The sequence below is a fragment of the Hylobates moloch genome, unplaced genomic scaffold, assembly GCF_009828535.3.
Source record: "Hylobates moloch isolate HMO894 unplaced genomic scaffold, HMol_V3 SCAFFOLD_12, whole genome shotgun sequence".
NCBI lineage: Eukaryota > Metazoa > Chordata > Mammalia > Primates > Hylobatidae > Hylobates > Hylobates moloch.
This window is the reverse complement of record NW_026652287.1, coordinates 103,076,914-103,102,393: the sequence shown is the minus strand read 5'-3', so window position 1 is coordinate 103,102,393 and position 25,480 is coordinate 103,076,914. Positions and strand designations below refer to the sequence as shown.

The following is a 25,480-nucleotide window of genomic DNA, read 5'->3' as shown; positions in this document are numbered from 1 at the left end:
CCCAGCCGCTCCCTAGTGGCCATTCCACCCCGCTGTGGTCATCAGCATTGTTAGACCCAAGCCCCTCGAGCCCAGCCGCTCCCTAGTGGCCATTCCACACCGCTGTGGTCATCAGCACTGTTAGACCCAAGCCCCTAGAGCCTAGCCTCTCCCTAGTGGCCATTCCACCCCGCTGTGGTCATCAGCACTGTTAGACCCAAGCCCCTCGAGCCCAGCCGCTCCCTAGTGGCCATTCCACCCCGCTGTGGTCATCAGCATTGTTAGACCCAAGCCCCTAGAGCCCAGCCTCTCCCTAGTGGCCATTCCACACCGCCGTGGTCATCAGCATTGTTAGACCCAAGCCCCTCGAGCCCAGCCACTCCCTAATGACCATGTCACATCTGTGGTCATCAGCATTGTTAGACTCAAGCCGCTCGAGCCCAGCCGCTCCCTAGTGACCAGGCCACCCCGCTGTGGTCATCAGCATTGTTAGACGCAAGTCCCTCGCTCAGCCGCTCCCTAGTGACCAGGCCACACCGCCGTGGTCATCATCAGCATTGTTAGACCCAAGCCCCTCGAGCTCAGCCTCTCCCTAGTGGCCATTCCACACTGCCGTGGTCATGATCAGCATTGCTGGATCTGAGCCCTTCGAGCTCAGCAGTTTCAGACCAGGCTCTGGAATATCCCTGCTGACACAGGGAGGAGAGGAGAGGTGGCTGCACAGCCTAACCACGGGCCTCTGGTTTGAAAACTCATTTCTCTTTGCTAAACCCCATTTCCTCATTTGTAAAACGAAGAGCCTGGAATGAGTGTTTCAACTAAAGCCAAAAGAGGCAGTTGTGCCACAAGCATCCAGCTCCGTGCATGAGGTTAATTCGGGGTTCCAGGTGCACCCCACGGGACTGGAGACAGCACCAGGCTAATAAGGGAGCCAGTGTGAGATGGGAGAGTGGGGAAACCAGAGCACTGTAGCCCTGGAGAAAGGAGCTCCATTTCCAGCTTACACTGATTGTGGTCCCCCGTGAGAAGTCAGACCTAATGATGCAGTTTTTTTTTTTTTTTTTTTTTTGAGGCAGAGTCTCGCTCTGTTGCCCAGACTGGAGTGTAGTGGCACCATCTCGGCTCACTGCAAGCTCTGCCTCCCGGGTTCAAGTGATTCTCGTGCCTTAGCCTCCCAAGTAGCTGGGACTACAGGCGCCCGCCACCACACCCGGCTAATTTTTTATATTTTTAGTACAGACGGGGTTTCACCGTGTTAGCCAGGATAGTCTCAATCTCCTGACCTCGTGATCCGCCCACCTCGGCCTCTCAAAGTGCTGGGATTACAGGCATGAGCCACCATGCCTGGCCTTCATTTTTTATTTAATTTTTCTTGAGGCAGAGTCTCATTCTGTCACCCACACTGCAGTGCAGTGGCACGATCTCGGCTCACTGCAACCTCTGCCTCCCGGGTTCAAGTGATTCTTGTGACTCAGCCTCCTGAGTAGCTGGGACCACAGGTGTGCGCCACCACCCCTGGCTAATTTTTATTTTTCTTGGAGATGGGGTTTCACCATGTTGGCCAGGTTGGTCTCAAACTCTTGAATTCAAGTAATCCATCCCCCCCATCAGTCTCCCAAAGTGCTGGGATTATAGGCGTGAGCCACCGTACCTGGCCTGATTTTTTTTTTAATAGAGAAGCTGGCAAGACAGATTTAAGTAACATGTAACATCATAATTATTAGACTTTCTTCCTTAATATCTCCATGATTCAAGCCAGCAACAGTATGTTGAAAGAAAAACAGTGGAATACCTCCATGAGAACCAAATAAAACATATTGCTGTAGACCAAGCTCGTCCAACCCACCTTATTTTGTTGTTGTTCTGTTTGTTTTACGCTTTTAGCAGCCTGAAGCCATGGAGTTTAGTTTCTGTCTCTAGTGGTAAGTGGAAAAGAGGGATGAGGAAGGGTCTTTAGTGGTCCAACCACAAACAGAAACTGAGAACCCATGACTGTATTCTCTCCCTTGGACACCCCTGCTTAGTCTGTTCAAGCTGCTCTAAGAAAATATGTAGTGTGGGTGCCTTAAACAACAGACACTCATTTCTCACAGTTCTGGAGGCTGGAAGTCTAAGATCCAGGTGCTGGCGTGTCTGGTGTCTGGTGAGGGCTGCTTCCCAGTGTGCGGATGGCGGCCTTCTCCCTAGGTCCTCCTGGGAAGGAAAATGGGAAAATTGGGCAGAGAGAGAAGGAACGTCTCTGACATGTCTCCTCTCTGATAAAAGAAAAACTTCAGCCGAATTAAATTTAAAGGAGTTTAATGGAGCAATGAATGATTCGTGAATCACGCAGCCCCCAGAATCACAGCCGATTCAGAGACTCCAGCACAACCACGTGGTGGAAGGGCTGTAGACATAAAAGAGGGAAAGATGTACAGAAATCGGAGGGGAGGTACAGAACAGCTGGATTGGTAAACAGCCCGGCATTTGCCTTAATTCAAATTTTTATTTTTGAGATGGAGTTTCTCTCTTTCACCCAGGCTGGAGTGCAGCGGTGCGACCTTGGCTCACTGCAACCTCTGCCTCCAGGGTTCAAGCGATTCTCCTGCCTCAGCCTCCCAAGTCGCTGGGATTACAGGTGCCCACCACCACGCCCGGCTAATTTTTTGTATTTTTAGTACAGATGGGGTTTCACACCATGTTGGTAAGGATGGTCTCGAACTCCTGACCTCAGGTGATCCACCCGCCTCGGCCTCCCAAAGTGCTAGGATTACAGGTGTGAGCCACTGCGTCTGGCCTGATTTTTGTATTTTTAGTAGAGATGAGGTTTCGCCATGTTGGCCAGGCTGGTCTTGAACTTCTGACCTCAGGTGATCTGCCCGCCTCGGCCTCCCAAAGGGCTGGGATCACAGGCTTGAGCAGCTACACCCAGCCTGTCACCTGTGTTTGAACAAGCCCTCACCCACTCTTTCCCACGCGGTCCCTCACATCGCCTGCCTGGCATTTGAGTTTGTGGCCCTCATCCCCAAGTATGTGTCAGGATAGGACAGGTTATGCTGCAAGCAAACAGCCCCCACGTCAGGGGCTCACAACACTCAACGTTTTGTCTTGTTTGTGTTCCGTGCCTGCCGTGGGTTGTGGGGAGCTCTGCTCCATGTTGTCAACTCTCTGGGACTCACCATTTGCCGTGGCCAGGCAGAGGGACTTGGCAAATCCTGTACTGCTCTTGAAGTCTCCAGCCAGAAGTGACACACCCTTCTTCTGCTCACAGTTCATCCCCCACAGCAAGGCACATGGCCATGCCCGGCTTTCAGGGAGCTGGGAAGTACAGTCCTAGTATGTGTCTGGGAGGGAAAATGGGAAAATTGGGCAAAGGATTATAGTGATTCTGGGTGTAATCCAACATGCTGCTTCTCAGAAACCAAGTGAGCCTCAGCTGTGCATCTCACCTGAATCTATCTTCTCAGTGTTCTGTGTCCTGTGGTCTCAGTGACAGGTCCTGTTCCTTTCACCTCAGGGCAAGCCCCAGCCCAGCTGGCTCCACCAATGCCAGGACTGGCCTGGATGCTTGTCCACTTCAGCCCTGAGCCTGGGCTGAAGCTGCTGAGGCTCTGCATCCCGCTGGCCTCCTTCCTCTGGATGAGGGGGTAAAGATGATTGCTCACAGTTGCATCTAGGGTGTCAGCCCTCTGGGAGCTGCAGATGCACTGTCATTTCTGGTGGGATGAAACACTGCCCAGACCACATCTGGTTCTGTGGCTCCATCTACCTGCCTCTCCTTAGCTGCATTCGCCACTGTGACTGGTGCAATACAGAAATGCTCACTGCAACCGGGCAAGGTCAATATTCTTATTCTGGACCTTCCTTAGGGCTGGTAGGGGAGTGCCGGTCTCTATCAGCTCTCTGCTGCCACCACCTGGATTCTTGAGAACTGCAGTGTCTGTGAAATCACGAAAAGTCGTGGTCCTGGATAAAGGATGGTAAAGTGTATTATATAACATACCATGTAAAGGCATGGGTCTCTGTTAGACAGACAGTGTTTTTGTTCATCTGGTAAAAGTCACATAACAAAAGTCACATAACAACCCATTTTAAAGTGCACAATTCAGTAGCATTTGGTACATTTACAGTGTTGTAGAACCATCATTTCTGTCTAGTTCCAAAACATTTTTGTCATCCGAAAAGGAGGCCTTCTACCCATTAGACAGTCACTCCCCATTCCCACCTTTGCCTCAGTCACTACAAGCTGATTTGAGACAGGCCTCGTTTTGCATCGAGGGCGGTGATTGCTTCGGCAATCCACACAGGAGGAGCTTAGCCCCAGCATTCTGCATGGTGAGTGGAGCCTGGGGCTTGTCTGGAAGCTGGACTTGCTTGTACAGCAAGTACGTTTTATGTGTGTGTGTTTAGGTTATTCGGGAAAGGATGGCTCATGAAAAGTATATGGTGGTGGTAGGGGAAAAGCTTTAGGGTCCTGGTCAGCAATGTACTAGTCTTACCATCCTGTTCAAGAGACCAACCTTTCTGAGCTCCAGCTTTTTCATCCTTTAAAGATGGTAAATGACATTTATCTCGCATATTTACTTTGAAGATTGAAGGAGATAACTTATGCAAAGAACTGAGCAAAGGCTGGGCACGGTGGCTCACGCCTGTAATCCCAGCACTTTGGGAGGTCAAGGCGGGCAGATCATCTGAGGTCAGGAGTTCAAGACCAGCCTGGCCAACACAGCAAAATGCTGTCTTTACTAAAAATACAAAAGTTAGCTGAGTGTGGTGGCGTGCACCTGTAATCACAGCTACTCGGGAGGCTGAGACAGGAGAATCGCTTGAACCTGGGAGGCGGAGGTTGCAGTGAGCCAAGATGGTGCCACTGTACTCCAGCCTGGGCAACAGAGCAAGACTGTCTCAAACACACACGCACACACCCCAAGCCAAAGAACTGAGCCAAGTGACTGTCAAATAGAGGTAACTGGTAGATGGTCCTGGTTCTTCTTCCTCATCATCGACAAAGCCTGAACTTTGACAACTCATTCTGGGGGCTTAACCATAGTAAGTCACTTGTGACTCCCAACTAGAGTTAGGAACCCAAAAAGCATTCATGGTATTTGGTTGCTGCTGTAGCTTAGATGACAATTTGCCAGTGTAGAAACTGCATTAGGGTTCTTCAGAGAAGCAGAACCAATATTCTGTATGTGTGTGTGTAGGCACGTGCTGCATGACATTCCAAACAATGGGCTCCATGGACCATGATGGTCGCATAAGATTATGCTGCTGAAAAAATGTCCTCGACCTGGTGCTGTCATAGGCCTTGTAACATCACAGTGCAATGCACAACTCACGTGTGTGCTGATGCTCTAAACAGGCCAACTGTGCTGCCAGTTGTATAAAAGTCTAGCACATACCAGCCTGGCCAACATGGTGAAACCCTGTCTCTACTAAAAATACAAAAATCAGCCGGGCACGGTGGTTCACACCTGTAATCCCAGGACTTTGGGAGGCCGAGGCAGGCAGATCACCTGAGATCAGGAATTCGAGACCAGCCTGACCAACATGGTGAAACCCCGTCTCTACTAAAAATACAAAAATTAGCTGGGCTTGGTGGCACGCACCTGTAATCCCAGCTACTCAGGAGGCTGAGGCAGGAGGATTGCTTGAACCCAGGAGGCAGAGGCTGCAGTGAGCTGAGATCCTGTCACTGTACTCCAGCCTGGAAGAGACAGTGAGACTCCGTCTCAAACAAACAAACGAACAAACCCCCCCCCCCCCAAAAAAAAAATTAGCCGGGCGTGGTGGCGCACGCCTGTAGTCTCAGCTATTCCACTCAGGAGGCTGAGGCAGGAGAATCGCTTCAACCTGGAAGGCAGAGGTTGCAGTGAGCTGAGATCCTGTCATTGCACTCTAGCCTGGGAGACAGAGTGAGACTCTGTCTAAAAAAACCCCAAAAAACAACAAAAAACAAAAATTAGCCAGGTGTGGTGGTGCATGCCTGAAGTCTCAGCTATTTCACTCAGGAGGCTGAGGCAGGAGAATCCCTTTAACCTGGAGGGCAGAGGTTGCAATGAGCCAAAATCACGCCATTGCACTCCAGCCTGGGTGACAGAGCAAGACTCCATCTCAAAAAAAAACAAAACAAACAAATAAACAAAAGCCTAGTACGTATTATGTACAGCACATAGTACCTGATAATTGTAATAAATGACTATGTTACTGGTTTACCTATTTACTATACTATACTTTTTTGTTGAGATGGAGTTTTGCCTTGTCACCCAGGCTGGAGTGCAGTGGCGCAATCTTGGCTCACTGCAGCCTCCGCCTCTCAGGTTCAAGCAATCCCCCCACCTCAGTCTCCTGAGTAGCTGGGACCACAGGCGCATACCACCACACTCAGCTACTTTTTTTGTACATTTGGTAGAGACGGGTCTCACTATGTTGCCCAGGCTAGTCTTGAGCTCCTGAGCTCAAGTGATCTGCCTGCCTCAGCCTCCCAAAGTGCTGGGATTATAATAGTCGGCCACGGCACCCGTGTATACTATATTTTTTAAACGTTAGAGCGTACTCCTACTTACAAAAACAAAACAACAACAACAAAAACAATTAATTGTAGAGCAGCCTCAGGCAGGTCGTTCTGGAGGAACCCAGAACTGTTGTCATAGGAGAGGACAGCTCCATGTGTGTCACTGCCCCTGAAGACCTTCTAGGGGGACAAGATATGGAGTTAGAAGAGAAGGATCTTGATGATGCTGACCCTGTGCAGGCTAGGCTAATGTGTGCGTCTTTCTTAATAAAAAATTAAAACGTTAAAAAAATTAGGAAAAAGATTATAGAATAAGGATATACAGAAAGAAAATCTTTCTATACAGTTGCACAATGCATATGTGTGCATACGTGTGTGTATGTGTGTTTAGAGACAGCCTGGCTCTCTTGTCCAGGCTGAAGAGCAGTGGTATGAACATAGCTCACTGCAGTCTTGAACTACTGGGCTCAAGTGATCCTCCCACCTCAGCCTCCCAAGTAGCTGGGACTATAGGCATGTGCCACCATGCCTGGCTAATTAAAAAATAATTATTTCCTGTAGAGGTGGGGGTCTCACTATGTTGTACAGGCTGGTCTTGAACTCCTGGGGGATCCTCCTGCCTCAGTCTCCCCAAGTGCTGAGATTACAGGTGTAAGCCATCGTGCCTGATCTATGTTTGTGTTTTAAGCTAAGTGTTATTACAAGAGTCAAAAAATTAAAAAAAATTTAAAAGTTAGCTGGGCACAGTGGCTTATACCTGTAATCCCAGCACTTTGGGAGGCCGAGGCAGATGGATCACCTGAGGTCAGGAGTTCGAGACTAGCCTGGCCAACATGGTGAAACCCCATCTCTACTAAAAATACAAAAATTAGCTGGATGTGGTGGCAGGCGCCTGTAGACCCAGCTACTCGGGAGGCTGAGGCAGGAGAATCGCTTGAATGCAGGAGGCAGAGGTTGCAGTGAGCCAAGATCACGCCATTGCACTCCAGCCTGGGCAACAGAGAGAGACTTTGTCTCAAAAATAAATAAAGTTTATAAAGTAAAAATGTTACAGTAAGCTAAGGTTAATTTATTCTTGAAGAAAGAATTTTATAAATTATCGTAGCCTAAGTGTGCAGTGTTTATAAAGTCTACAGCAGTGTAGAGTAACGTCCCAGCCTTCACATTCACCCACCACTCACCCAGAGCAGCTTCCAGGTCTGCAAACTTCATTCACGGTAAGTGCCCCATATAGGTATACCATCTTCAAATATTTTCTTCAGTATTTTGTTGTAACTTTTCTACGCTTAAATACACAAATACTTACTGTTGTGTTACCGTTGCCTATAGTATTCAGTACAGTAACATGTTGTCCAGGTTTGTAGCCTACAAGCAATAGGCTCTAAGAGCAAATAGGCTCCAGCCTGTGTAACATAGCGAGAGCCCATCTCTACAGAAAATAAGAATCATTTTTTTTAAATGGAGTCTGGCTCACGCCTGTAGTCCCAGCACTTTGGGAGGCCGAGGTGGGCGGATCACAAGGTCAGGAGATTGAGACCATGCTGGCTAATATGGTGAAACCCCGTTTCTACTAAAAATATAAAAATTAGCCGGGCGTGGTGGCAGGCACCTGTAGTCCCAGCTACTCGGGACTCTGAGGCGGGAGAATGGAGTGAACCCGGGAGGCGGAGCTTGCAGTGAGCCGAGATCGTGCCACTGCACTCCAGCCTGGGCGACAGAGCGAGACTCCATCTCAAAATAAATGAATGAATGAATGAATGAATGAATGAATGAAAGAAACGGAGTCTTTCTCTGTCACCCAGGCTGGAGTGCAGTGGTGTGATCTCGGCTCACTGCAACCTCTGCTTCCCAGGTTCCAGCAATTCTCCTCCCTCAGCTTTTGAAGTAGCTGGGACTATAGGCGTGCGCCACCATGCCCAGCTGCTTTTTGTATTTATAGTAGAGATGGGGTGGTCCCCATGTTGGCCAGGCTGTTCTCCAACTCGTGACCTCAGGTGATCCACCTGCTTCAGCCTCCCAAAGTGCTGGGATTACAGGCATGAGCCACCGCACCCGGCCTAGAAAATAATTATTTTTTAATTAACTGGGCACGGTGGCACACGCCTGTAGTCCCAGCTGCTTGGGAGGCTGAGGTGGGAGGATGGCTTGAGCCCCGTAGTTCAAGGCTGCAGTGAGCTGTGATTATGCCACTGCTCTCCATAAAGCCTAGGTGTATGGTAGGCTGTATTATCTAGTTTTGTGTAAATACACTCGATATTTTCACACGACTGATGATGCAGTTCTCAGAACAGAGAGAGAGAGGTTTATTATGAGAATTGGCTCATATGATTGTGCAGGCTGAGGAGTCTCACGATCTGCTGTCTGCAGGCTGGAGAATGAGGAATGCCTGTGGGGCGGTTCCAGTCCAAGTCCAGAGGCCTGAGAACCAGGGGGGCCAAGGGTGCAAATCCCAGTTCCAGGGCAGGAGGAGATAGGCGTCCCCACTCCAACAGGCAGGCGGGGAGCAAACAAGGTAAATGACTCCCTCCTCTACACCTTTTTTGTTCTATTCAGACTCTCATGAGATGAGTCCACTCACAGAAGGGAGGGCAATCTGCATGACTAAGTCCACGAATTCAAACAGTAATCTCAACCAGAAACACCCTCCCAGACACACCCACAAACAAGGCTTAATCTGGGAACCCCGTGGCTCAGGCATGTTGACACATAAAACCTACTATCACAGACAAGCAGGTCCAACGTGGCGGGTTCGGCAAGAGGATGGGCTAGGGCCTTAACCTGAGCGGTCCTGTGTACCCTCAACCGTTCAAGCTGCCAGGAAGCCCCTTTCCAGGATTGCACCACCAATCCCTGGCGCCCACCTCATAACCCTTACAGAAACGCAGGTAAACAGCGGAATAGTTAGTCTGGGACAAACAGGGAACACAGACAAGCTAGTATGCAAGACCCTCATCTCCAGCAGAGGTCAGCGAAATGCCCCAAAGGCCAAATGGAGCCAGCTGCCTGTTTCTGAAAATAAAATGTCATGAGAACACAGCCACACCTGTTTGCTTTTGTGTTTTCTTCAAAATGTTTCTATTTTTTAATTAAAAACATTTAAAATGGACAAAAATCCTATATATTCATGGTGTGCAATCTGCTGTTTTGAAATTTGTTTACAGCCAGGTGTGGTGGCTCATGCCTGTAATCCTAGCACTTTGGGAGGCCGGGGCAGATAGATCACCTGAGGTCAGGAGTTGCAGACCAGCCCGGCCAACATGGTGAAACCTCATCTCTACTAATACAAAAATTAGCTGGGTGTGGTGGTGGGCACCTGTAATCCCAGCTACTTGGGAGGCTGAGGCAGGAGAATTGCTTGAACCTGGGAGGCAGAGGTTGCAGTGAGCCAAGATCCTGCCACTGTACTCCAGCCTGGGTGACAGAGCAAGACTCCATAAAAAAAAAATTGTATACATTATGGAACGGCTAAATTGAGCTGATTAACTTGTACATTACCTTACATGCTTATTTTTTTGTGGTAAGAATATTTAACAGCAGGGCTGGGCGTGGTGGCTCGTGCCTGTAATCCCTGTGCTTTGGGAGGCCGAGGCAGGAGGATCCCTTGAGCCCAGTTCAAGACCAGCCTGGACAACATAGGGAGACCCTGTCTCAACAAAACGAAACAAAAAACACTTAACATCTACTCACTTAGCAAGTTTCAAGTACATGATATTTTGCTGTTAACTAGGGTCACCATGTTGTATGATAATAGGTCTCCTGAGCTTATTCCTCCTGTAACATCAAAATTTACATCCTTTGACCAACACCTCCCCAGGCCCTACCTCCCCATCACCTTCAGCCTCTGGTAACCATCATTCTGCTCTCTGCTTCTGTGAGTTTGACTTTAGATTCCACATATAACTGAGATCATACAATACAGACGCTCTTCAATTTACGACGGGGCTACGTCCTGATAAACCCACTATAAGTTGAAAATACAGGTTGAAAATAATTTTTAATTTTTGAGACAGTGTCTCAGTCTGTCACCCTGACTGGAGTGCAGTGGTGCAATCATAACTCACTGCAGCTTTGGTCTGGTCTCAAACCATCCTCCTGCCTCAGCCTCCTGAGCAGCTGGGACTACAGGTGTGCACCATGTCTGGCTAATTAAAACAAATTATTTTTTTTTTAGAGATGGGGTCTCACTATGTTGCCCAGTCTACGGAAATGCATTTAATATATTTAACCCACAGAAGGTCATAGCTTAGCCTAGCCTACCTTACACCTGCTCCTAACGCTTACATTATCCTCCAGTTGGGTAAAATCATCCAACACAAAGTCCATTTTAGAATAAAGTGTTGACTATTTCATGTGATTGATTGCATACTGAGAGTGAAAGACAGAATGGTTCTGTGGGTACTCGAAGTACAGTTGTTACTGAACGAATGTCACTTTCATACCATTGTAAGTGAGGTCAAATCCATCACAAGTCAGGGACCATCTGTATCTTCCTGTGCCTGGCTCATTTTATTTAACGTAATATCCACCAGGTGCATCCATGTTGCAAGTGACACAATTTTCTTTGTATTTTCTGTGCTTGCTTTTACCTTGTATCAGCAGAGCCAAGCAGTTACAACAGAGACTAAATGGCCCCCAAAGCCTAAAATATTTACCGTTTGGCTTTTTTTGGAGACAGGGTCTCACTCTATTGCCCCGGCTGGAGTGCAGTGGTGTGATCATGGCTCACCGCAGCCTTGACCTCCTGGGGCCAAGTGATTGTTGCCCCTCAGCCTCCTGAATAGCTGGGACCACAGGCGTGCACTACCACACCTGGCTAATTTTTTTCAAGTTTATTTTTTGTAGAGACAGAGTCTCACTACATTTCCCAGGCTGGTCTTGAACTCCTGGGCTCAAGTGATGCTCCTGCCTTGGCCTCCCAAAGTGCTGAGATTGCAGGCATGAACCACCATACCTGGCCTATTTGGCCTTTTACAGAAAAAAATTGCCAACTCCTGATTTACGGTCTTAGGCAGGACTTGTCCCAGCATCTTCTCCTCCAGAGTTTCCTTTTCTGTCTCCCTCAAACAGGGTCCTCACCCTCCCGCCCGTATTCTCTCTGACCAACACTTGTGGTACACTCAGAGCTTCCTTTTTGCAGTTCTGGCTTTGGGAGTGTGACCCGAAGAACACTTGCATCAGAATAGCTTAGGAAAGCTTTTTAAAATTCATATTTCCAGGCTTCACCTGGGTCCCACCATACCAGAATTGGCCATGGGGCTCAGGAACCTGAAGCTCGCTCTCTCTCCAGTTGAGACAGTCTCACTCTGTTGCCCAGGCTGGAGTGCAGTGGCATGATCTTGGCTCACTGCAACGTCTGTCTCCCGGGTTCAAGTGATACTTGTGCCTCAGCTTCCCAAGCAGCTGGGATTCCAGGCACCTGCCACCACACCCAGCTAAATTTTTTGTTTTTAATACAGATAGGGTTTCACCACATTGGCCAGGCTGATCTTGAACTCCAGACCTCAAGTGATCCACCCACCTCGGCCTCCCAAATTGCTGGGATTATAGGCGTGAGCCACCACACCCTGCCAGGTTTCCACTATATTTTCAGGCTAATGAAAACTTCACAAGCCCTGGATACTGTGCTGATAACACCCCCTGCATAAAAGCACAGCCCTGAGCTCTCTCCACTCTGCACACCACATCTTTCACTTTCACTGCCTAATAAATTTCCAGCCTAATTTCCTGCCTTTTAACTGCTTTATTTCCTCAGGAATTCTGAATCAGATCTTGGATGGAGGCAACTATATTGGTTCATCTTTTTTTGCTTTTTAAAAAATAATTTACAAACCATGTAATTCACCCATTTTAAGGTGTACAATTAAATGATGCTTTAGTATATTCACATAGTTGTACATCTATCACTCCAAAAGGAACCCCCTTACCAGGAACAGTCACTCATTCCTTGCTCCCCTCCCAGCCCTGGGCAAACTCTTCTGGTCATTTCATATCAATGGAATCATACAAGTGGCCTTTTGTATCTGGCTTCTTTACAGAGGATAACGTTTGTGAGGTTGATCCATGTTGTAGCACGTATCGCTACTATATTCCTTTATTCTTTTATTTTTTTAAAATTGAGATGGAGTCTTACTTTGTTGCCTAGGCTGGAGTGCAGTGGCGCCATCTCGGCTCACTGCAACCTCTCTCTCCCGGGTTCAAGTGATTCTCCTGCTTCAGCCTCCTGCGTACCTGGGATGACAGGTACACGCTATTACCCTGGGCTAATTTCTGTATTTTTAGTAGAGACGGGGTTTCCCTATGTTGGCCAGGCTGGACTTGAACCCCTGACCTCAGTGACCTGCCTGCCACAGCCTCCCAAAGTGCTAGAAGTACAGGAATGAGCCACTGCATCCTTTTGTTTTTTTTTTGTTTTAAATGAGACAGGGTTTCACTCTGTCACCCAAGCTGGAGACCACAGTGGTACAATCTCAGTTCACTGCAGCCTTGACCTCCCAGGCTCGAGTGATCCTCCCACCTTAGCCTCCCAACGGGCTGAGACTACAGGCATGTACTGCCATACCTGTTTCATTTTTAGTATTTCTAGTAGTGACGGGGTTTTGCCATGTTGCACAGGCTAGTCTCAAACTCCTGGGTTCAAGTGAGCCTCCCAACTCAGCCTCCCTAGGTGCTGGGATTACAGGCATGAACCACTGTACCCAGCCTGCATTCTTTTTTCATGGCTGAATAATATTTCATTGTGTGGATAGACATTTTGTTTACCCATTCATCTGTTGATAGACACGTGAGTTGTCTGCACCTTTTAGCTGTTGTGAACAAGGATACCTACTTCATCTCTTACCTTGGTCGCAGGCGGCCTACAGGTCATTAGGCAGCTTAAAGACTGGCTGTTCTTCAAACGCTAGCTCCTGGTCCAATCAGCTGCAATGGAGGCCAGCTGCTTGGGTCTGGGGCCTGAGCATTCATCCAGGGCCCCGGCTCAGTATAGCGACTCAAAGTCACCTTGAAATTCTTAATTTTTGAACAAAGCATCCACATTTTCATTTTATGCCTGGGCCTCCAGATAATCTTGGTTGATTCAATTTTGACAATGGGGAATAAAGCTAAAGAATAAACCTGCATTCTTGGGTGTCTGCTAAACAGCCGTCACCTCCAATAGAACCAAAAAGTGGCTGATACCTTCTGAGCACGGCTGACACAGATTTCCTGTGAACCAGTCCCGTCCAGCGAGGGGAAGGGGAGGCCGCTGGGTGTGCTGGGGAGGGAGGGCTCCCTGCCTCACGTGGACCAGCGGGTCTCAGGCTGGTGCCCTGGGTAACATCCGGCTGTGTCTGGAGACTTTCTTGGTTTTCAGAACTGCGGGAGGGAAGGCACCTGGCAGGTAAAAGCAGGGACGTCACTGCATACCCGACAGCCCACAGGCGGGACCCCGATGTGGAAGTGGCCGGCCCCACTGTCAGCAGTGCCCAAGGGGAGAAAATCCACAGTGGGGATGTGGGGAGGAGCCCGCCCTGCTCCCGGAAGGGTCTCAGGGAAGAAGACGCTCTGCTGCCACCCAGCGGGCATCAGGGGAAACTCAACCAGGGAGTTGGTGTCCCGCGGGGTCCACTGACCCTGGAATTGCCTTCCCACGACACCGACTCAGGAAGCTTCTACTCAGCGATCTCAGGTGGACGTTCTGTGCCGTGCAGCTCAAAGCATCAGAGTTTGTGCGGCTGCACACACACCCCCGCTACAGCGTGGCGGGCAGGTGGAGGTGAATTCTCTATCGTTGGACTCGCGGGTGAGGGAAGGGTCCTTCCTCAGAGAGATAAGAGCCCAGACCAGCAGGGAGACAGCGCCCCCACCTGTCCCACCCACGGTGTGATGCATCAGGCCGGTCCAGGGCCCTGGGACTCACCACGGTTGCCCTCCAGGACCGGGTCCGTTGCCTTCCTGATGTTCTTCCCTCCCTGTGGTACGAATGTTAAAAATGAACAAAACAAAACAAAACAAAACACACTATGTAGGAAGGGGATGTTTTCATTGTATGTCATGTCCCGAACTTGACGAAAAAACAGCAGTGCAGAAAAAAGTTTTTCTCAGACCTCAAAGATAGCTAGTCTAGAAAAATAGAATAGTCCTAGTCTCTTGCGAACCTGCCATTTTAGCTGTGAGAACAACTGCGATCCACGCATTTGTCCTCCATTAGAAGGTAATACATTTTAGGAGAACAGGCATCTTTGTCCTGCACCATCAGCCTGAGGGCAGCGGCCAGCACACAGGGTTATAGGGTTTCTACAGACTCATCATAACTTCATCCTCTACTTTTGGAATTTAGAGTAAGAAACAAGGAGTTGGGTAGAAATCAAGGTATCATCCCTATTATTCAAAGCTCTGAGGCCAGGCTGGGTATGGTCACTCACACCTGTAATCCCAGCGCTTTGGAAGGATAAGGAAGGTGGATCACCTGAGGTCAGGAGGTTGAGACCAGCCTGGCCAACATGGAGAAACCCCATCGCTACTAAAAATACAAAAATTAGCCAGGCATAGTGGCCGGCGCCTGTACTCCCAGCTGTTCAGGAGGCTGAGGCATGAGAATTGCTTGAACCTGGGAGGCGGAGGTTGCAATGAGCCTAGATCGCACCATTGCACCTCAGCCTGGGTGACAAGAGCAAAACTGTCTCAAAAACAAACAAAAAACTGACACCACACACACACACATACACTGAAAGACTCTGAGGCAGGTGGCCTGAATCTGCAGCTTCCTAGCACTTTGCCACAGTCTTCTGCCCATCCATTCCACCCACACAAAGCTTGCTGCATGAAAGAGGAAAGTGTGTACACATCTGGAGACAGGAAGCTTGTGAAGAGCACTTAGAAGGTCCAGTTTTTCCTCCTTCCTAGCCATTAGCACCTGGGTAATTCCCTCCTCTACCCTTGGAAATGGCCAAGAGGCTCGAGATAAACTCTTTTCCAACAGGCAGCAGTGAGTACAACACAGCTTTCTGCCAGTGTGGAGTGGCACATCAGATTCTAGGCAGTTTCATGATCCTCCTCCTGGTGCTCCCATCTTGCCAGACCTCCTTCCCTCAAGTGTGGGAGGGGCTTGTGACTTACTTCTATCCAAACAGAATGTGGCAGGGTTGATGGGATCTGACTTCTGTGATGCCATGAGATTGTAAGTCTGTCTTGCTGAGCGACTGTTTTGCTGGCTTTGAAGATGCAATCTGCCATATGGAGAAGGCCAAGCAGAAAAGATCTGGGGATGGCCCGGGGCTGACAGTTGAGAAACCAAGGCCCTCAGTCCAGCAGCCTGAAAATAGATGCTCCCGGGACCCACGTGGACTTGGAAGAGGTCGTTGTCCCGGTTGGGTCTCAGATGAGACCACAGCCCTAGTCAAAACCTTCACTGCAGCCTTGTGAGACCCTGAGACAGAGGATCCAGCTGAGTCATATCTGGACTCAAACACCGAGATCACGTGTTTTAACTGCCGAGTTTGTGGTAATGTAAACAGCAACAGACAACTAATACAAGTAGGTAAATATTGGTGGAGTGAATGCTCCAGCCACTTCTACAGCTGATTTACAGAGATTCGTCTCTTCTTGAAACTGATTCTATAGGGTAAGTACAATTTTTCCTACTTTACAGATAAGAAATCAAAAGCCCATGGAGGTTGAGACTTGTATAGTGTCACAAAAATCATTCGAAACAGCCAGAATTTTAACACAGGTCAGCATCAAAAACTTGAAGCCAGGCACAGTGGCTCACACCTGTAATTGCAGCACTTTGGGAGGCTGAGGCAGGAGGATCACTTGAGCCCAAGAGTTCAAGACTAGCCTGGGCAAGATAATGAGATGTTTCTAAAAAATAAAATATTGTTTTTAAACTTGGCTTTTCCCTTTGACTTTCCCTTTGGCTGTAACTTTACAAAGTGGGATATTTGTAACTGTTGGGGGTGGGGTAGGCAGCAGTGCTCAAGATAATGCACCAGACACAGGAGGGCACTGTGTATTTTTAGCTACATATAAGGTGATCAACCTTTAGCAAGATTAACATAGTAATGCTTTGTTAACACAAACACTAATGGTGGTTTCCTTGCCCCCCTCCCCCCCCTTTTTCTTTTTTTTGAGACAGAGTCTTGCTCTGTCGCCCAGGCTAGAGTGCAGTGGCATGATATCGGCTCACTACAAGCTCCGCCTCCCGGGTTCACATCATTCTCCCGCCTCAGCCTCCTGAGTAGCTGGGACTACAGGTGCCCACCACCATGCCCGGCTAATTTTTTGTATTTTTAGTAGAGATGGGGTTTCACCGTGTTAGCCAGGATGGTCTCAATCTCCTGACCTCATGATCCACCTGCCTCAGCCTCCCCAAGTGCTGGGATTACAGGCGTGAGCCACCGCGCCTGGCCTCCTTGCCCTGTCTTTGTTAGATGGGCCTGTGTCCCATGTGGGAGAAAAGGTATCCTGAAGACAGATACTGTGATTCGGAAGGGCTAACTTTTCCCCCACTACTCCACCCATTCACCTCGTAAACCCTATCACATTGGTCCAATGTCCAAGTATTTTATAAACAAACACTCCTAGAACATGCAAGTATTTAAAAAGTATTCCTGCAAAGAAACCATAGGTTGAAGATGATGCTAATACTATAAGCACAAATGAACTGCAGAGTTGACATTTCTCCTATACCTGGTATAAACTTTATTAGCTCCATTGCAATGGGAGCAGAAAAGGGGGCATGCCAGTCCCTGTCTAATATATGCTGACAGGGAACGATGCTAAAACATTCCCCCAGTTTGAAAGGGGTTGCTGGAGTTATAGATTTACACACAGTACAGTGAGTGGCTCGTGGAAGGTGGTTGTATTGTAGAGGCAACATTTCGATTAGTAGAATGAACCCCAGAAATGGATTTCCTGGGTCTGAATGGCAGCTCTGCTACTTACTGGCTGTGCATTCTTTTTTTTTTTGAGATAGAGTCTCGCTCTGTCACCCAGGCTGGAGTGCAGTGGCATGATCTTGGCTCACTGCAAGCTCCATCTCCCGGGTTCGAGTGATTCTCCTGCCTCAGCCTCCTGAGTAGCTCGGACTACAGGCACAAACCACCACACTGGGCTAATTTTTGTATTTTTAGTAGAGATGGGGTTTCACCATGTTGGCCAGGTTGGTCTCGAACCACCAACCTCAGGTGATCCGCCTGCCTCAGCCTCCCAAAGTGCTGGGATTACAGGTGTGAGCCGCCATGCCCGGCCTTGCTGTGCGTTGTTATTTTCTGCACCTCAATGTCCTCATCTGTAAGATGGAAGCAAAAAATATACTTACCTCTAAGGTGTTGTAAAGACCAAATAAGTTAATTCATACTGCTTAGGACAGGGCATGGTATACAGTAAGGGCTGTGTTAGATATCATCATTCATCGTCATCATGGATGAGAGAAATACAAGAAATCATAAGTAGTACATTTTGGTAAGAATGTAAGAGTTTTCCACTCTTCTAGGAATAGACTGATGGTTCTGTTGTAGCCATGGTAATAAGTAGCTACCTAGACAGGTTTAAATCCATTCAGTGGATCCAAGACAACTTACCTCAGTGAACATGCTTTTTTGCAAGCCAACCAACAGCTGCCCTTTGCGTCGGAAATTCAGCCAGTCAGGAAGGGATGCACTCTGATGAACACACCTGTACCAATCAGCCTCACCTGAGTAACCACAGGCCAACTCATACCTTCAAGGTTCAGCCTCATTCTGTACCTCCCCAAATTCCTACCTACAAAGATCAGAAGTCTGCTTTACTCAGAGAGACTGTGGTAGACCAGCTTTTCATTACACTAAGGAATAAATTCGGCTTTGTGTTTATAGGTTCAGATATTGAGTGACAGTAACACCATCCTTTGGTATTCAGGTATGTGCTTTAAAAAACCAGTAGTTGGCCAAGAGCGGTGGGGCTCACGCCTGTAATCCCAGCACTTTGGGAGGCTGAGGTGGGCAGATCACAAGGTCAGGAGATCGAGACCATCCTGGCTAACACGGTGAAACCCCATCTCTACTAAAAATATAAAAAAATTAGCCGGGCATGGTGGTGGGCGCCTGTAGCCCCAGTTACTCTGGAGGCTGAGGCAGGAGAATGGCGTGAACCCGGGAGGCGGAGCTTGCAGTGAGCCAAGATTGTGCCACTGCACTCCAGCCTGGGCAACAGAGCAAGACTCCATCTCAAAACAAAAAACAAAAACCAAAAAACAAAAAAACACAAAAACACAAAAAACAAACCACCACCACTAGTTGTGGTACCCAAATTCAGGGGCCGCCTTTGAGGATCTAGGTCCTCCCAACCTCTCTGCTCCCAAACCATATCCCCACTAGTTAAGAAAACCAATTGACACCTTTTCCGAATGCTCTGTGTTTATTTCATTCCCTCTGTATGCTCTGAGGTAGGACTGACATTTCACAGATACTGAGTCCTACGACTTGAAGGTCTCTAGCCTTCAAATCCAGTAACCAAGGTATAGTGAACACAGAAGAATCACTACTATTGAGGGCTTTGTGAGAATCAGAAATCATTTTCTATCTTTGAGAAGGAACTCCCAGGGGCACAGCTTGCTCTGAGAAAACAGCGTTTAAAGTTCCTCCATCAGATGGGTGTGAGTGGGGCAGGTTTCCGTATCTTCAGTTTTTCCACCAGTACCGGTCATCTTCATTGAAAAAATGGCAACTACCATCAATTACAATTCGGGGCTTGAGCAGCTGCACTTCCTCCAACAGCTTCCTTATTTGCACAGGGTACTGCCATTTCCACAGCCTGAGGAAGCAGGAGAGGACTCGTTACTGAGACGTTGCTTTCGACTTCTTCTCCCTTCTTCAAAATTCCTGGAAGTCTCATCAAGGATTTCAAACCCTTTCTTGTACTCTTAAGGAACAGTAGTGAAATGTGCCCCAAAGAGTTAAAGAAACCAATGACTAACAAATTGAGTTTGCAGGATGGCAGACAAGAAAAGAAATAGCTTGCTGAAACATGGAGACTCCCCCTCCACTTATGAAAGAAATGGCTGAAAACGGTTAGAAAAAGAACGGCAGACTGGAGTTTGCACAGAATGAATTGCTGATGTCACAGCCTGAATTTCTACCATGTTTTATACTAACTCTCCCTAAATTGGCACATGCAACCCATGAGGTAGCATGAATAATTATGCATGCCCAAGGACTTTCCAGATCTCCCCTTTTCTTCCAATCACCTACTAATCTCAGAATCTACTCCCTGAACCTTTTCTAATAAAAATACTGCCTTAAAGCCAGCATGGGGAGACAGATTTGAGCTTGACTACTGTCTCCTTGTGAGTTGACCTGCAATATAGGGCTTCTTTTCCCCCTCAAATCTCCAGTGTCACAGTATCAGCCTCTAGCACATCAGGCAGTGAGCCACTTTTGCTTGATAACAGTAGCATGTTCCCTATAGAATAAAAGTAATTCTCTGCATGTAAAGAAACTTGGACATGTCAGATACTATGCTGAGCTTTTAAAGGCATCTGCTCCTTACAACATTCCTAACAGTCCTAAGATGCAGGCATGATCCTTCAGTCCATCCATGAATTCCTTCCTCAGAGTCTCTGTGCCAGGTCCTGTTATAGGGTTTGGGAAGGTACAGTAAATTCTCCCTTAATGTCATTGATAGGTTCTTGGAAACAGTGACTTTAAGCAAAACTACTACAGCAGATTCTCGAAGAACATCATTTTCTTCAGAGTCACTGTTATAACAACGAGAAAACATTGGTTTCATTATAAGTCATTTTGCTTAAAGTCATAGTTTCTAAGAATGTATCAAGGACATTAAATGAAGACTTCCCATATAGGGATGGACAAGGCAAATTTCCCACCCTTACCAAGCTTATAGTCTGCTAGAGGAGAAATAAACATATTTAAATAGATACATAGCACTGCCCCCATTTCACAGATGAGGAAACAGACCCATAATAGGTCAATCCATAAATCCAGGTCTGACTTCTATCCTACTTCAACTACCAAGTCCCATAGTCACCACTGATCTTGTCAACGGCTCTAGTGCCTCATAAGTCAAGGATACAAACACATTCCTTCAACAGCACTCCACTTTTTCAGCTCATTTTGTCACTGTAACAGTTCTGACCAAACCAAGACTCCCAGATTCACTGAGTCATGTTTCTCATTTATCTTCCCCATCCTGTCTTCACTTTCCTCCTATGATTCCAGGGTCTACCACAGCCATTCTTGACTTCTTCCTGGTTATACCCATGTGCCATAATTTGAAGCCTGGATAAACTCAACTGCCATCAGCTGGACCATACTGGAGAAAACAGTTACTCAACTGAGAAATTTTCTATTGATATAAATATACCACAAGGAAGTCGGGCATGGTGGCTCATGCCTGTCATCTAGCACTTTGGGAGGCTGAGGCTGGTGGATCATATGAGGTCAGGAATTTGAGACCAGCCTGGCCAACATGGTGAAAAACCATCTCTACTAAAAATGTGAAAATTAGCCGGGCATGGTGGCACGTACCTATAATCCCAGCCACTCGGGAGGCTGAGGCAGCAGAACTGCTTGAACCCACGAGGCAGAGGTTGCAGTGAGCTAAGATTGCACCCCTGCACTCCAGCCTGGGCAACAAAGTGAGACTCCATCTCAAAAAACTTAAAATTAAATATACCACAACCAACCTCAAATGGGCTATCAATGCTGCCAGCTGTATATTTCTCCGGTCAAGATTTTACTCCCTTCAAGTACAACTGTGTTCCTTCATGCTCAGGGATGTCTGTGAAATCCTGTTTGTCTATGAATATGGGGTCCTAAATGACACATGCTTTTTCTACCACTAAACACTGAAGACATCAATAAACTGCCACTTTCTCATGAAAGAAACTTCTAGTCTTAAGAGATGGTCCTGAAGAACTTCTGTGAACTCCATCAACTCAGCCCTCCAGACTTGTACAAGGACTGAATGAGAGGGGAAGCTGAAATGTTGTGTGTGAGCTATTGAAGAAACTTTCTGCTAGGTGAATTGATCAGTGGTGTTAAGTACATTCACACGGCTGTGCAACCATCACCACAACCATCTATCGCCAGAATTCTTCATCTTGCAAAACTAAAACTCTGCACCTATTACACAACTCCCCAACCCCTCATTCCAATCCTTTGGAAATCACCATTCTGTCTCTATGAATTTCACTTTTCTACATACCTCATAGAAGTAGAATCCTACAGTATTTGTCTTTTTAGGACTGGCTTATTCCACTTGGCATTTCCAGATTCCATCATGTAGCATGTGTCAGAATTTTCTTTTTAAGACTGAATACGATTCCATTGTAGGTATATACCACATTCTATTTATCCTTTCATCCATGAACGCCTGGGTTACTTCTACCTCTTGGCTATTATTGTGCATTTTGCTGCTATGAACATGGGTGTGAACTCTGAGATCTTGTTTTTAATTGAGTACATACTCAGAAGATTGCTGGATCATACAGCAATTCTAGTTTTTTCAGCATAAACTTTTATAATGTTCTGTGTACCCTTTCCAACCCATCCAGAAGTAAGCTCCATGATTTCAGGCACCTGGCATCTATCTCCAATATTCCTGTATCTCCAGCATCCAGCATGGTACTCAGAATATGTAGTGGGCACTCACCAATGGAGTAAAACCTGGCTGCCAAGCTATGACCTCTTTTCCCATAAACTGCTTCTCCACCAGCTAACAAGCCTGGAACAGAAGCAGGTCTGTATCTCAGAAGACAATTGCTGGGGACTTACCCAATTATTTGTAGGTTAGACGTGGGACAGGCAAAGGCCGAACACAGCTTCATCATTCCTTTGGGACTGAAGTTATTCTGCACCAGGTTTAGACTGGTCAGGTGCCGGTTGCAGGAGAGGGCCGAGGAGAGTGCCTCACAGCAATCAGAAGTCAATCCACACGCCTTCAACCTGCAGGGTCAGGACACCCAGAAAATAACCCCAAAGATCGATGATGGGCCCTTCATTCAACCCGTATGAATTTCACCTTGATATTCTTTGGGGAAAAAAAAAAAAAAACGAAACTGGTGGGCTCTGCCTCCCAGTTTCTGGTTTAGTTGTTCTGATGAAAGACACAAATATTTGCCTTTTTTTTTTTTTTCTTTTTGAGATAGCATTTCACTCTTGTTGCCCAGACTGGAGTGCAGTGGCACAATCTTGGCTCACTGCAAACCATCCCTGGGATTCAAGCGGTACTCCTGCCTTAGCCTCCAGAGTAGCTGGGATTACGGGCACATGCCACCACGCCTGGCTAATTTTTTGTATTTTTAGTAGAAACTGGGTTTCATCATGTTGGCCAGGCTGGTCTTCAACTCCTGACGTCAGATGATCCACCTGCCTCAGCCTCCCACAGTGCTGGAATTACAGGCATGAGCCACTGCACCCGGCCAAATATTGGCATTTCTAACGGGTTCCCAGGTGAGGCTACTGTGCTTGCTTTTCACAAATGGAATTATATACCACGTGACCTTTTGTGGCTGGCTTCTTTTACTCAGCATGACGTTTTCAAGGGTCATCCATGTGGTGGAAGGTATCAGCACTTTTTTTTTTTTTTTTTTTTTTTGAGACGGAGTCTTGCTCTGTCACCCAGGCTGGAGTGCAGTGGCACCATCTCGGCTCACTGCAAGCTCCGCCTCCCAGGTTCACGCCGTTCTCCTGCCTCAGCCTCTCCGAGTAGCTGGGACTACAGGCACCCACCACCATGCCCGACTAATTTTTTTGTATTTTTAGTAGAGATGGGATTTCACCATGGTCTCAATCTCCTGACCTCATGATCAGCCCCCTTCGGCCTCCCAAAGTGCTGGGATTACAAGTGTGAGCCACCGCGCCCAGCCTTTTTTTTAACTTTTTTTGAGATGGAGTCTCACTCTGTCACCCAGGCTGCAGTGCAATGGCACGATCTCTGCTCACTGTAACCTCCACCTCCTGGGTTCAAGTGATTCTCCTGCCTCAGCCTCCTGAGTAGCTGGGATTATAGGCACCCACCACCACACCTGGCTAATTTTTGTATTTTTAGTAGAGACAGGGTTTCCCCATGTTGGCCCAGCTGGTCTCGAACTCCTGACCTCAAGTGATCTGCCCACCTCAGCCTCCCAAAGTGCTGGCATTACAGGCATGAGCCCCTGTGCCTGGCCTCAGCACTCTCCCTTTTACAGCTGAACAATAGCCCACCATATTGGACCTCGGTCTTAAGCCCCCGGCTGGTTCTGATGCTCATTGACGTTTTAAGGACCGCTCAGGTAATCACTTGCTTTCTGCCCATCTTTGTCTCTAGACTGTTCACACTACAACACAAAGGTCTTTTCACTTCCATACTTCCGCCATTTAGCACCAGGACTAGCAGCAGGGGTCGTTCAACAGGCAGTTGAGGGTTTTCTACCTCCAGCCCTTGTTCCCAAGCATTTGCCACTTCATCCGTCTCATCCGTAGGAGCCGGGCTGGAACTTACACCCAGATCTGTGGTGCTGCAAAGGTTGCACTCCATCTAACTTGAGGGACTCATGGAAACCAGATCATCATCATCCTTGTTCAAGCAACCTCATGCTGGGGTCCCCCACCTCCTCCCAGCCCGGCCGGCAAAGAGGCGCCCCAGGAAGTTACCCGAGTCTCGTCAGAACACTATTCTTTTGCTTCAGTCCCTCGCACAGCGCGGTGACCCCACCGTCACCCAGGGCATTGTCTGTGAGATCCAGGCTCTTCAGGTGTCTGCTCCTTGAGACCACACAGGACAGACTCTCACAGCACGCGGCGGTGAGATGACACTTCACCAACCTGCAAGAGGCGGGAAATAGAGCAAGTGTGCTTCTCTCGAGGAAAGTGGAACAGGGGGAGAAGGTTCAGCAGCATTAACTGGAGTTTCCTTTATTCCTTCCTGACGGGCCACTGTTTTGCCCACTCCTGTGAACGGCTGACACCATGTGGTATCTGTTGGCTCGAGAGAGGGATGATAGCGGAGGGCGGGGAAAGTGTCTGGTGTGATTGAAGATATCTTTATTTTTTAATTTTTTTTTTTTTGAGATGGAATTTTGCTCTTGTTGCCCAGGCTGGAGTGCAATGGTGTGATCTCAGCTCACCGCAACCTCCACCTCCCAGGTTCAAGCTATTCTCCCTTCCTCAGCCTCCCGAATAGCTGGAATTACAGGCATGCATCACCGTGCCCAGCTAATTTTGTATTTTTAGTAGAGACGGGGTTTCTCCATGTTGGTAAGGCTGGTCTCAAACTCCTGACCTCAGGTGATCTGCCTGCCTAGGCCTCCCAAAGTGCTGGGATTATAGGCGTGAGCCACCGCGCTCGACCTATGTTTTATTTTTTTCAAGACAAAGTCTCACTCTGCTGCCCAGGCTGGAGTGCAGTGGTGCGATATCAGCTCGCTGCAACCTCCACCTCCTGGGTTCAAGCGATTCTCCTGCCTCAGCCTCCCAAGTACCTGAGATTACAGGCGCGTGTCACCACACCCGGCTAAAGGTATCTTTAAAAGAACTGAGCACAGCAGAGTTTGCTTCCACTTGGAGATGAAGTCAAGATTCTCCATGGGGGAGGTGGAGAAACTGGAAAGACTCTGACAGAGCGAGGCGGAGAGAAAAGGGGACAGAAGTTACTGAAGTGTTGATAGGTCTGGAATCCAAAGGGGAAGTTTTGTGCTTCTATTCCAAGGAAAAATGGGGAAGATGGGGTGGGCGGCCCCCAAAATAACATCTGAATGGTTTATCGCGGGAGAAATGACTGAAACGGCCCCCAAGTCTGTCTTCAGCTTGGGAGGCTAAGGGCAGGATGATAGCACTGGGGTGGGGAGGGTCCATCCTCAGGAGCCATCGGGTCAAGAATAAAGAGGAATGCAGGCTGGGCGCAGTGGCTCACCCCTGTCATCTCAGCACTTTGGGAGGCCAAGGTGGGTGGGTCACCTGAGGTCAGGAGTTCGAGACCACCCTGGCCAACATGGTGAAACCCTGCCTGTACTAAAAATACAAAACAGTAGCTGGGCATGGTGGCAGGTGC

At 48.0% G+C, this 25,480-nt stretch overlaps 1 protein-coding gene and 1 long non-coding RNA gene across 2 annotated transcripts in view; both read right to left on the bottom strand.

Moving 5' to 3' along the window:
• Positions 1-1,673: 1,673 nt before the first annotated feature.
• LOC116479711 (uncharacterized) lies at positions 1,674-13,936 on the bottom strand. The gene is made up of 4 exons (XR_004251044.2): positions 13,649-13,936; positions 3,408-3,924; positions 3,138-3,302; positions 1,674-2,365 (listed from the first exon to the last, which is right to left on the bottom strand). It is a non-coding gene; the product is annotated as an uncharacterized LOC116479711 (long non-coding RNA).
• A 5,050-nt stretch (positions 13,937-18,986) lies between these two features.
• NLRP5 (NLR family pyrin domain containing 5) overlaps positions 18,987-25,480 on the bottom strand; it is a gene marked incomplete at its 5' end in the record, with an annotated part of 51,349 nt that continues 44,855 nt past the window's right edge. The window contains 3 exons of the mRNA XM_058425792.1: positions 18,987-19,243; positions 22,225-22,395; positions 24,085-24,255. Of these exons, the coding sequence (XP_058281775.1) occupies positions 19,111-19,243; positions 22,225-22,395; positions 24,085-24,255 (475 nt within the window). The remainder of the gene's footprint in view (positions 19,244-22,224; positions 22,396-24,084; positions 24,256-25,480) is intronic.